The sequence below is a fragment of the Apis cerana genome, linkage group LG2, assembly GCF_029169275.1.
Source record: "Apis cerana isolate GH-2021 linkage group LG2, AcerK_1.0, whole genome shotgun sequence".
NCBI classification, from domain to species: domain Eukaryota; kingdom Metazoa; phylum Arthropoda; class Insecta; order Hymenoptera; family Apidae; genus Apis; species Apis cerana.
The window spans coordinates 13518093-13531252 of NC_083853.1; the positions used below are offsets into that span (position 1 = coordinate 13518093).

The following is a 13160-nucleotide window of genomic DNA, read 5'->3' on the forward strand; positions in this document are numbered from 1 at the left end:
TGGAAGACGGGATAATGACCGTGGCTAGGAGAAAATGGCGCTGGAGGCTAGAGTTCTAACACAGTGAGAGAGAGAGAGAGAGAGAATTAAGAGATACGTTTACGGGAAATTTGCAGCACGGACGATCTTGCTTTCAGCTCATACGATCTGGAATCAAATATCGCAGTCCGCAGGTTGATCGTATTCCGGTTTGGAGAGGGCGGCTTTACGATTCGGTCGATCGTAAAGCTTGATAGCCGGCCCCAGGTCCGGGCAATAGATCCGCCGACCACCTTCGTTTCTAGCCACCAGACCGCAAGACTCGACGGCACCGACGTTTCACACAATCTCCTCGTTCGTGAATATTATATCGCGGCCGTGATTGAATCGATGCGGAAACGGAGAAATTCGATTTGATTCGATCGAAAGGTCGGCTCACTTTGTCCCGGCTTTCGTCGACTTTATACCACCATCGATTGAAAAATTCGTACGGAATGGTTCGTTCATACGTACACTTTTGTACAAGATTCGCTTTATCGGCTACGATCTGTCAATCCAGTTTCGAATCGTTCGATTTCTTCTTAAACCGTTAAATTGCCAGGAGACTTGAATTATGGAACGCGTGCCAGTTCCCCCCTAGACACATTTGTTCAAAAATTTATTTATACTTGGCGAATCGGGGACTTTCCGATGATCACACAGGAAGATACGAAACGGGCAAACGTATCAAATATTTAATACGAGCCGAGACCTTTGAGAATTAACCTCCCTCCCGAGTGGCAATCTTAAATTTATCCGGAATTTCGTTTCATCCGCATCGCGCATCGGTTTTCTTTTTTTTTTTTTTTTCTCCTTGCCGTATCGAATGAAAATTCATAAAGCGGATACATACAATAGATAACAGATATATTTTTAGCTTTTCCAATTCCGACCAAGCAAAATATAATAAAAACAAAACCGTGTGTTAAAATAAGCGGGCGAGGATTAATTCGAGGATTAATTCGGCCAACTTTTTTAAACGGTATTCCTTCCCTTTTTTATCGTGTTTTTCCCGTGACGATGACGCGAACCAGACTCGTGGATTCAAAAAGCAATAACAAAAGTGTCGGTCATCGTAATAAATTACGAAATAAATGAAACGCAAATCCGGTCATACACGGCTCGTAAACGGCAACAACATTAACACGCATGTTAAATGGAAGAATCCTATCCGAGGCACCCGTAATATCCCCGCCAATATCTGTCAAGATTGCAACGTAAACACCCGCTGCGACGTAAAGTAGGTTTTTTATATGAATTTTCGAATGCAGAACGACACTCACCGGAAGTTCAATCTCCCGCCCATAGCTGCGAAACCGTTGCACGCCGTTCGTTCGGTTTATCCCCGTTTTTGCCATATTTCCTTGTACACACACACACACCCAGTGTGGAATATCCGACGACACTCGCTCTTGCCCGCGCTCGTCGAATCCCTGAAAATAGAATGTAAACTTTATGGGGAAACACGCGTGGAAACGAAACGCGTTAACCGTGAATAAGAGAGAGGATAAAAAAAGGGCAAATAATAAAACGTCGCTTTAACCCGAGACGTTCTTTAATGCCATTCCATCTCCCACAATTAACGATATTAAACCGATCTTAACTCACTATGGTGGCTTTTTCCTTCGTCCAACCCGATACGGATGAAATTCATAACTGGTTCATATCCGCGCGAGAAACGAAAGCTTGTTGGAAGACCTGGCCACGACCATTGACGGAATTATCGAATTACCGTACACTTTTTTTCTTTTCGCTTTCTTCGCGTTCTTTTTCTTCTCGCGGCGATTCTTTATCGCTATTTTTCTCTTTCCCTTTCTTTCTCTTTTCGTTCTTTTTTTTTTCATCCTTTATTTCTCGTTCCCTCGCTTGCGAGCCAAAGTGTCGAGCACACGCGTCCAACGTTTTGCGTTTTTTCGCGGAAATTGAAATCGGACACGGTTTATGGCGGCGAGCAATCGCGCGTATAGCATGGCCCACGGTTTTTACGAGCCGTTGTTTGGACCGATGATGGGTCAAGTAATGGCTCGAGTAAAACTAGCCGCGCGAAAAACTTAAGAAAATATAATATACCGATTTACTTTATACGCTATGCTACGCTTTTGTACGTAACACTGGTCTCGCACGAGTGAAAGAATTTCGTCTGAAATTTAAACTATGCGCAAACTTTCGCGTAGCAGAACGGATGTAACCCGTTTAAATTAAGCCGCTTTGCGGTAGGATAATTAGATTTAGAGAAAATTACGTGTGGGACGTTGTACGTTGAAGTTACAGCTATAAAACGAAGGGGGAAAAAATGCAACAGTGCAGGCAAAACACCGCGAGCCGTAATATTAATTTTCCTTTATCTTTCTTTTTTCCCCTCCTCCCCCATAATGCGAAATTAAATATCTCGGGTAGCAGGATCTCTTTCACGAAAAATCGTTTAAATGACACGTGCTTCGCACCGTTCGAAGACTGAAATAATATCTTATTCTTGGTATACAGGTCGGCTGGTTTCTTTCAATTATTATTATCGACGCCGTTTGACCCGGCGCGGCCTGGTTCAATCGAAAAGATCTTCGATACTTACATACGCTTTGCATACGTGATCGGCCACCGGATATTTATCGTTTTTCTTTCTCCTTTATTTTTTTTTTTTTTTTTTGTTAACTCTTCTTTTATCGAACAGCAGTAACATCGTTTCGACGCGCTGGGTAATATAGATGGGAGATTGCGTTGCAATCTGCGTAAATCGGAACGAGAGATTTCGTCGGGGAACGTATTTCACGGCGAAATATGTAAATTCGTGTACAGTTATGCGAAATCGTGGCACAAAAAAATATTATTTCAAAATGACAGTGACGAAACTGTGTTTTTCCTACTTCGATCGGAGGAAATAGATATAAATAGATAGAAATAGATGGAATAAAATTTTTGGTTGAAAAAAAAAAAAGAATCACGAGTAAAAATTTGTTTAAAAATATTCACTTTATTCATCTTTAGACTTTTCCCGAATATATGAACAAGTTTCCGCAATATTAATATTCTGTACAAAATAATAGCTTTTTATACGACAGTATAAAAATACCGTTTCCATAATCTTATTCGCCGTGAATAAACACGGCTGCGTCATCGAACGAAAAAAAAAAAACGCTCCTGGCGGTAATTTGAAAAAATAAGATCTAAATCGCTCAACGAATACACCTACTATACATATATAATATACGAGTCTCTGAACTTTTTTTTTTTTTTTTTTTTAAGATGACGATCGTTCTTTGTCAACGCGTAACAGCAATATATAGTTTTATCTCTTCTCATATTCTCTATTCTCTAACAATCGTCGGAAAAAGGTACTTGTAAGTAGGTACACTGAGCGTCGGCCGGTAATAAGTACTACCAACCGATCGACTTTTATATCGTTGATTCTCAACGATGATAAAATTGAAGAGAAAAAAAAAAAAAAAAAAAAAGAAAAAAACAAGAAAGATAATATTTTTTTAACTTAATCGATCACAAACAACAAGGATACACGAACAATTTTTTCGTGAAGCGTCAAGGATAAAACGTTAATAATAATAATAACTAGAGAAACAACAACACCGAACCAATTTTCTTCTTCGAGGATTGGACGAGACGAGAGAAGAGGACTAGAGCTAAAAGCGGGACAGCAATCGTAAGGTGGGGTGATATTTCTTTTTCCATTCCTTTGTTTTTTCAACGTCAAGAGGCGTCCGAATTCGAGAGGCGATTGAATCTTCGGTACACTCTTCGATTCGAAGAAATATATAATCGGGAATACGAGGGCAACGTTCGATTATCAACGGATTATCGCGGAAAAAGCAGAAAAAAAAAAAAGAAAGAAAAAGTGGCGAAAAAAGCTCGATGTTCGTGACTCGTGTTTCTCTTTCTCTCTTTCTTGTTCGGCTAGTTGGCCACTTTCTCCCGCTTCAGAGAGCCAAGCTCCTCCAGCATCGCTTGTAGCCCTTCGGGAACTCGTCCGGCGTCCAATTCTTGTCCCCACTGCCGATACTGCAAACGAAAATAACGGATAACTGTTACACGAGCTTTCAACTGACACGCGATCGAACATCGTTTCTTTATACCCATACAGTTTCTCGGGAAGTTTAAGGGAACTGGAAAGGTTGGGGAATTGGTGATGCGGACAGACGGCGCGGGAAAGGCTCTTCTTTCTCTCTCTCTTTCTCTCTCTCTCTCTATTTCTCTCTTTTTCCTCTTCCATTCCATACGCTTGAATTACAAGGAAACGTGGGGGGAAGAAGATTTTTCGAACTCTGTAAAAGGAAGGCTTAAAAAAAAAAGAACGTGAAAAAATTTACGTGGTAAACGAGTTGTTGTGGATTATATACATACTACGTTTCAAATGTACGTACCTTTAAAACTCTTATCGGATTTCATTCGCTCGTCAAAGGGAAAACGGTCACGATTTAACGAAATTCAGACTCACGTTTATATAACACTGTTCTCGAGCAAGTAATATTGTGAAATCGCGTTCAAAAAAATTCGATACGCGACAAAATTATATACAAGCAAGCGAAAAAGAAAAAGGACATTAGAAACGCAAAATTTAGGAGAGATTTTCCAATGCCTACACGGACGCTATCATTTCGTCCACAGGAACCAGAATTAATTCTGGAAACTTCTGGAGCGCCCATTGTCCCAAAATGAAAAGAAAAGAAAATGGTAGAAAAGAAAAGAAAAAAAAAAAATAACAAGAAAGACAAGAAAATGGAAACGCGACATGTTTACGATTCTTCGGAAAAACTTTGCGCCCTCCGATATTATTCTTCTTCTCCTCGTCCCGGCATGGGACGAGAATTTACGATATTAACGCACGCGGAAAATACAAACACAAGCCGTGCAACGGATTCCAGGACGGCTGTAACTCTTTTTCCGAATGGGGAAAAGATGGGTGGGCCACGATTGCATAATCGAGAAACGCGTACGACTTTAAAAAAGGAGGGAGGAGGGGGGGAGGAGCCGCCGGAATAATAGGTGTATAACTCAGATCGCAAATCGCGAGAACTTCTTCCCTTCGAAAGGATTTATTATATCGGCCGGTTTCACGGGAAACGGCCATATATACGTATATAGATATATATATACGTGAGAAATGTGACGGAGGAACGGAACCGTGGAACGGAATAAGATGATGGAAGGTAGGAAATTTTCCATGAAGGACTTACCATCTCCAACTCCCTTCGAAGTGCGAGCACAGCCTTTTCGCGGTCGGCTACCAACTCTTCGAGGTATTGATACCTTAGCTTCTTGCGAGCACGACACTCCCTCGCACTCTGTCGACTTCGTTCTGGAAAAATATATAAGGAAAACCGTGAAAATCTGAAAGACATATATATATATATCTACGTTTCGTAAAGACTTCTTTTCGTTTTAATTATCTTCTACCGTTATAATCGTCTTCTTGGAGAAAACGTAAAAAAAATCGCAAAAAGATGATCTCGTAAAAAGAGGATTAATATGAATTATAGGAACCGAGAAAACACTCCTTGCTATCGTTTCAGTCCTCTAGATATTATTATTATTATTATTAAGTACGAGAGTACTCTTTTAATAAATAAATAATCTTCTTTGACCGTACGTTCCGATATTCGCAATTTTCATCGGCAAAACGCAAAACGTTATTAAAGAACGATAGAAAAGACGATTACGAGAAACGATAAGGGAAACGAAAGAAGTAACTGAAAGAACCGAACTCTACTCTTTTGCTAAATTTTTCACGCGAGATCGAAACCAATGGGTATTGGATACGGCATTAATAATTTAATACAGATTCGCTACACGAAATCCGGCAAGATAATCCTCGTGAGGTAAAATAAAACGGTATCCTAATACACCGTATATCTTTGAAGTGGCGCTTTCTTTCGAGCCACTTTACACGCGTGCTAATTTCCACGCGTGTAACGCAAATATGTATATATATATATCGCTCTATTTTTCAACGTCAAACCATCCGCCCGACAGGAAATACGAACAGCGTAATATTATGGTTGGAAAAAAATTCGCGGCTTAATGATACTCGGGAGCGCATTAGACCAGGAATGCGTTAACTCTTGATGCCAGGGCAACTAGAAACGCGATACTTTCTTTCCGGGCCCGGCACGTACAATAGAAACGTACAATAGAAAAATTGTATGCGCGTAAAGGAATTATGAAATTAAATTAAAGATAGGGGGAGGGGGAAGAAAGAAAAAAGGGAAAACTCGATTAGAATAAGCTTTGGAGGCATGTTTAAAATTCCATCGGGGTATGGAAATGGTTTAAAAAAAGAAAACGAGATTTCTTTGTGGCCGAGATAAGAAAGGAAAAGCAAACTGAAGAATACGTAGCGCGAGACGGCAGCTGCGCGAATCGAAACGAAACGAGAAGAAGTTTTCCATCTGACTCCGCATGCAAATACCATTATGCGCTACGACCAATGTTGCCTTCGAATGGCTTTCTTATTTTCTTACCCGCGCTGCAATTGCGCGAAACGGGGAGAGGGGGAGAGTACACCTCAGTGTATCGTAAAATCGAAACTAAATACCACTACCCCATTCGCTGTCACCCCGAAACGAACGGGAAGCTCGAACTGCTCGCTAACGACGAGCAGTTCGTCGAAAGAGGGACGGGCATCGATAAATAACCCTCTCCCTCCCCGTCCCATCCCGTCATAAATTGTCCCCGGTAAAAATTACAAACGAAGGTGAAGGACGTGAGCGTCCGCCGCTGCAGCGGGTTCAACCGTCGCGCGATAAATTCGCGCAACTCAAAATGGGACGCGCGATTTTTCACGCAACTCTGTACGTGGCCCGGGACGCGTATCCTGAAACACCGCACACGTGGCAGTGGAGGGGGAGAGGAGGTCTGACGAATGGCAACGAGGCCAATTCGTCTCGCGACACGGCTCGCCAAGAAGATCAACCGTCGGATAAAATCGATCGTATAATAGCCCGTTCCAGAGATATTGCAAATTTCTCCGGGAGCCGCGGCGTGATAAAGCTCTTTACGATCAAGGGTCGCGGCTATTATCGCGTCTACGCTACGCTAAGCCCGCCTTTTACGCGGCAATAAACGTCCCCTCACCCTCCTTCCTGTCGCGGGAGGGGACTTTCTTTCTCGAGAGAGAAAGAGAGAAAAAGTGTCCGGAAGCATTAGAGGCTTTTCGCGCCGCGAACCCGTCGAATCGAGCTTTTAGCTTGGATCGGAGAGAAATTTTATCGGGAAGGAATTCATCGCGTGTGCGTGTGGACGGCTCTGAACACAGAACCGAACCGAAAATTAAACGATTAACGATCAATTTTACGGGTTCATTTAGCAAACTGGCGGGATTAAACGAGACTTGAATGGCTGCGCGCGATCGGTAAAAACGAAGCGATCCAGAGGGCACAGGGATGGCGCGAGCGAATGAAATTAGGGAAAATTGGATTTATGGGCGTTCATCGGAGAGGAGAAAGAGAAATCGGTAAGGTTGGTGGTAGAAAGTCAGAAATTATAGCGGATGTCGGAGGAGCGGGGAAAAGGGGAGTCTTGGTTGGGCGGTGATTCGAGCGAAAGGAAGGAAGGAAAAGAGGTCAGAGGTCGGATGGAAAATTACGAAAACGCGGAGGACAAGAATGGCGGAGAGGACGAAAGCGGAGGTTCGACCGGCGGAGTTACGAGCAGCCTGGGATTGCGGACGCGAGAGTTAGTCGTAAAACGAGCTTAAATCCTGTTCGTGTTGTTTCCCACCCAACCTTAGAAACCAGTTCGGCAGAGGTTGGGGGAATGGTGGTTTGGAAAAGTCCGGAACAGTTGAATTCACGAGAAAAATCGTTTCGCTCGTGTGACTTCTTCGCGAGTTCATACGTGAACGCGTATTTATAAGAGAGACGATTTCAACGATCGTGTAAAAGCGAGGAATAGCGATGGAAACCTCGCAGGATTAAAAGAAAGAAGAAAGAAAGAAAGAAAGAAAGAAAGAAAAGGAGCAACGAAGAGCTGTAACATCCAAGTTCCAACGTTTTCTCGCCAACGACAATCACAATCTCTCTCTCTCTCTCTTTCTCTCTGATTAGCAAAACGACGGAATTGCAAAATACACCTTTCCATCTCGTCGCGGCGCAGAATCATCGGGAACATCGGTTCCAGCCACCGAGTTGACCCAGCATAAATATTCATTCGTTTGGGAAGAATAAATATTCCTGACGGTGTCATGGGGTCTGCTACCGTCACTCGACGGCGTTCGTAATCAACCAACGTGCATTTCTCACGTGGTTTCCGCAATGCTAGCGCGGTTACATCTTGTTCTGCCGCTTAATACACGACCGGTAGAAATGCAAATGAGGGTTAACTCGACTTCTTAAAGATGAATCGCGAATAGAGCGGGAAAAACGATTCGCGATTCGGGACGAGATTGGGATTTGAATTTTTGTTTTAAAAATACGCGAAAGAAGGACGACGCTTGGAATTATCGAGTTGATTTACACGGGCGCCATATCGTATTATAAAATTCCACGTGAAATAGCCCAAGGCGTAAAGGTAGGAAACTACTATCTCTTATCTCGTAAAATTTTGCCACTGTTTCTCCAACATATTTTTACAATTTTTATCTGAATTTTTTCTTTCTTTCTTTTTTTCTTTCCTCGGCAACTCGAAAGCGACATCGATATAAGTCACGACTTTGTATATGATACTTTGGGTATCGTGGAATAATACAGGGACGAATAAAATTGAAATGGATTACAGAGATAGGTTGAGGAAGCTTCTTACCAAGCTTGGCTTTCATGTCCGTCTTGTCGGACGCCTTCCTTCCAGGCTTGCGTCCCCTCTTACCCCCCTCTTTCCGATCACCGCGAGATCCCTCCTGCGAAATAAAAAGAAAATTGTCAAAATTTGGAAAAACCTATTTGCGAGAATTGGGAGAATTTCGAGCTCTAAACCACATGGTTGGGCATGGTTAAACGCTACGCAGAGATTATACGATTTAAAAATCCGAGCACATCTCGAACAATTAAAAAAGCGGAGGTAAGAGAACTAGGACGAACGAGCAAGAATCGTGACACGTTGCGGTGAAAAACTTTGTGCATGGTTCCCAGTTGAAATCTCGAATAGCAACGCGGAACATCGGAGCGGCGAAATGGATAGCGGTGAGATCTGAAAGCGGATGATACGAGTCTCAACGGCGACGTAATACCCGCCTAATCCCGTTGTTTCTTCCTGTCACTGATTAATATCTCAAACGAGTTGGTTCGAGCTGGTGGAGAACAAACGTCCGACGTTTTGAATGGAAACAAAAGCTTATGACTGGGGGAAGAGGAAAGAGAAATAGAAAGAGAGATGCAGGTTGGCTAGGATCGCTAAAAGCACCGCGCGAACCATCCATCGACGCAATCCCTAAAGCGCCCCACCGCCGTTTACAGTCACGACCACATTGACAAGTTTCCGCGCTAGAGTAACTACTTTGCCAAATAACGTAGTTTGTCGTTGCGAAAAAGCTCAGACGGCGCCTCTTCCTTCCCGATCGTTGCCCGCTTAACTTTTTAACGCCCCATTGACGCGAATGCTCCGTTTCGTAAATCGAAAAACACGGTTACCACTCCATTACCGAAACTTGTTCCCTCGAAAGAGCTATCCTCCTCATCACAGATAAATTGTTTTAATGTGAAAAAAAAAAAAAAGAAACACTACCGAACGAATTCGAAATTTCTTCTTACCCTTTGGAAAGATAAAGAAAGCGAAACAAACGAGTATAACGCGGGCCGGGGTAGGCCGTCCTTTCACGACCCGTTAAAATTTACACGTCCCCGGAGCACGGTTGTTGCGACGAGTAGAGGCGGCCGCAGGCTTAGCTATGCATGTACTCACGGGTGACAAAATACAAATTCAACCCCCTTTTAGGAAACCTGTTTACCTTCGGCCCTATCCTTTCCTCTCAATTCTATCTGGTATTAAATCTCCTCGAATCCTCTTTCTTTCCCTCCACCGCTTCCGACTTCTTTGCCCTCTCTCTCTCTTTCTCTCGCTTCCATCCATCCTTTTCCCTCCTGCTTCGCTTCTCGCGCGCACGTGCCTCTTTGTGGGTACAAAATGGAATTGATGTTCCGCGATGAACGAAGCGAGATACGGAAAGGCGAGAAAGGAGAAAGAGAGAAAGAAATACAAAGATCGCATAAGAATTGGTTGCTCGTGTAAGTAGACAGGGAGCCTCTGTCGCAGGACTCGCGGTCCGCCTTAAAGCCAAGAATATAATTAACTCACCGCGACGACGGATGATGTCACCGTGCGGCGGATACAGTGATTAGATCGAAAGGAAAAAAAAATTACGCCTCTATCGAATCTACCCATCGTTTCGCGCGAAATTTGGGTCACACTTGCGCTCTTCCTACCAGAAGGGTAGGAAAACTCGTTAAATCCCACTGTCGTTGACACTTTCGTCGATTTGCTGGCCACCCTATCGCGAACAACGTGCTACCCACCCAGCACCATCCTTCCTGCGCTTGACAATTCCACTCGGATTCCTGACGTGTATTCCGATCGTCCAGGGAACCGATTCGCCGGTATCCGGGAGGGGAGGGAGGAGGAGGGGAAGGGACTTTCTGCCCTTTCAATCTCCCGTGAATTCGAACCATTTTCGACTCTACTCGACGCTTTTACGTTTACGTTATCATTGATTCTTACCGATCGATTATTGTTTTTCAACGAATAATCTTTTCCACTGAAACGTATACAGACAATATACAGAAAATGTTCGAATCGACATGATTCGTTTCGACGGAAACGCTTGTATTATTATTATTGTTGTTGTTGTTGTTATTTTGTATTTTAAAGATCACGCTTCGAAGATTCGCGAAGGTTAGAGACGAGAGATTGCAAGATATCGACACGATTTAACCGGATGCGCGATAGTGCACGAGAGGACGGCAAAGACCGGAAGTTGGTAAACCGCACTGTACACAATCGAAGCACGAAGGCTTTGTAGTTTCGCAGTTGGTCGGCTCTCTTACGCGTATTTCTCGAGCGCAAAAGCCGGGTTGCGCGGCCAGGACTGGCTTCGTTCCGCGTGAAGCGTGATTTAATCTAGCGACATGAACGCACGACTCGTCGCCACGGCATGTACTTACATGTACGCGCCACGCTTTAGTTTATACCTACAATCGAGCGAGCAGTGCGTGACCAGTGATCGCGTCAAAGGCGATCTCACACGCGTTGTTGAAACGTGGTAGAGACGCGCGATCGAATATAGGCTTACCTTATCTTATTTTCCGATAACGATCAATTATATCACCATATTTTATCGCGAATAGTATCTTTGACGGAGGAAAAAAAAAAAAAAAAAAAAGATACAAAGAGATAAAATTTTGATCGAATTTTTAAACGAAATTTTAAAATATAATGGAAACGTTATGCACGGAAACGCGACCACGCCTCCTATTATCTCAAGATTACATCGGTATGCCAGAAATTTTACCCCCATCTCCCCGTTTTCCCGTGAATCGATCTCGCCAACAGAGAATATAAATTACGCATATATATATATATATATATATATATATATATATAAGAATGAATTAATACGAAAACTAGAGAAGAGTAGGTAGAGACAGTACGCTGTTCGTCTCGTTGAAAATTTTCCAAATGAGAGAAAAGTTTGGTCGACGATAAAATTGAAATACAAATAACTCTCACTTTGTATCTACGGATCGACAGATATTTCCCTGTCGGTGGAACTATTCGCGAATAAAAATTTCCTCCGGGTTACCCAGTGAATTTCCATTCGCGCTAATGAAGTATTTGCACATCGCGTCCGACACCCTCGTTCGATTCATTTTATACACGGACCTTTCCTCCTCTCCTTAAATTTCACTTCGTTATTCCGGCGAAAATTTATCCAAGCGATCGGCCCACATGCTGCGGGGAAAAAATTAACGCTCGGAAATGAGAGGTGCCTTTTCTCGAATGCATTTACGATTAATTCGATATCCAAGGCGGAAATGTCGTTCGTCATCGCTTCCTTTTACTCGACGGAATAACTTTCGGCCGACCATCTCCCGAGTGGAAAGTCTTTAATTGCAAAGGATACGTCCGTTCTACCCTTTCATACGACTCGAACCACTCTCGAATTTCATCAGAAAGAACTCGACGTCGTTCAATTAATTTTCATTATTAATGGAATTACTCCTGGACTCCCTTAGAGAGACTCTCTTAAACGCGTTAGCCATCTTTCCACCCCTTAATACCCTCTATTACCCCGAAATCTTTTCACCACTTCCAACTCGGTTTTCCGCGCCTCTCTCTTATTCTCTCTCCGACTGTTCCCGTCAATTTTCACTTCGAAATAACCCTCCCTCCATTTCTCTTCCCCTTCCATTTCCCACTAACACACCGACCTCGATCACGCGGTCTCGTTAACGCAGCTAACTTTAACCGCTTTAGTACCGCGTAATACCCTATCGAAATTTGCCAAAGTCTTTGCTGTATATTTCGGCGCCAACCGATCATTCAAGGGGGACGAGTCACGGAGGCGAATAAACCGCGACGCTCGAATTTTCGTCCGATTACAAAACGCGATTGTCGGAATGACGATGCAAATCCAAGTCTCGCGGATAACCGAGCAATTTTCTCCGCTTCGATCGTAACGTCGCGCGTCGAAGGTCTCTCATCGTCCGTCTCATTCTTCGCGGAACAGAGATTGCCGCGAGATTCAATTATTCAATAGTCGAGCGGAGTTAGGCGAAATCCTCTTACGCTCGTCCCCGATTTCGAAAGGAAATTCATAACAATGTTTACACGGGACGGGAAATAAAGACGAAACTGAAAATCAACGTCCACGATTTTACTTTTATGCTTTCTCGATCTCTGAATTTATCTTCGCTTAATTCTTCGCGCGGATCGTGAACATTGGGCGGGAAAACCACCGTCGGACAAAACGCGACAAACGTCGTTTAAAATTATCATTAACTACGATATGATAAGTTTAACGTACTACGAATCAGTGATATCGACAGAAACGTTGTTCACGCTCGACGTAGATAGTTACGACTCACGTTTGTAAAACGCGAAACATCGAGTGAGCGTGCAACGCAGTTACCGGATCCACGAAGCGCGCAACCTTATTATTATCTCCGTTCGTCGAAGGTTGTACGATCCTCCGACGCTCTTTCAGCGAT

The 13160-nt window shown here is 43.3% G+C and overlaps 1 protein-coding gene across 6 annotated transcripts in view; it reads right to left on the reverse strand.

The window, feature by feature from the left end:
• LOC108002915 (REPTOR-binding partner) overlaps positions 1 to 13160 on the reverse strand; it is a 149027-nt gene that overhangs the window by 131294 nt on the left and 4573 nt on the right. For 3 of the 6 annotated variants that reach the window (XR_009828856.1, XR_009828857.1, XM_062071364.1), the window contains exons 2-4: positions 8764 to 8857; positions 5202 to 5323; positions 1302 to 1451 (exon numbers count right to left, since the gene is read on the reverse strand). Coding sequence is in view for 4 of the 6 variants with exons in the window: in XM_062071364.1 (XP_061927348.1) it covers positions 1302 to 1451; positions 5202 to 5323; positions 8764 to 8857 (366 nt within the window). In the remaining 2 variants the exon portion in view is untranslated. Of the gene's footprint in view, positions 1 to 1073; positions 1452 to 2966; positions 4027 to 5201; positions 5324 to 8763; positions 8858 to 13160 lie in introns of those variants that run through there. The other 3 variants (XM_062071361.1, XM_062071362.1, XM_017064906.3) reach the window with 2 other exon arrangements.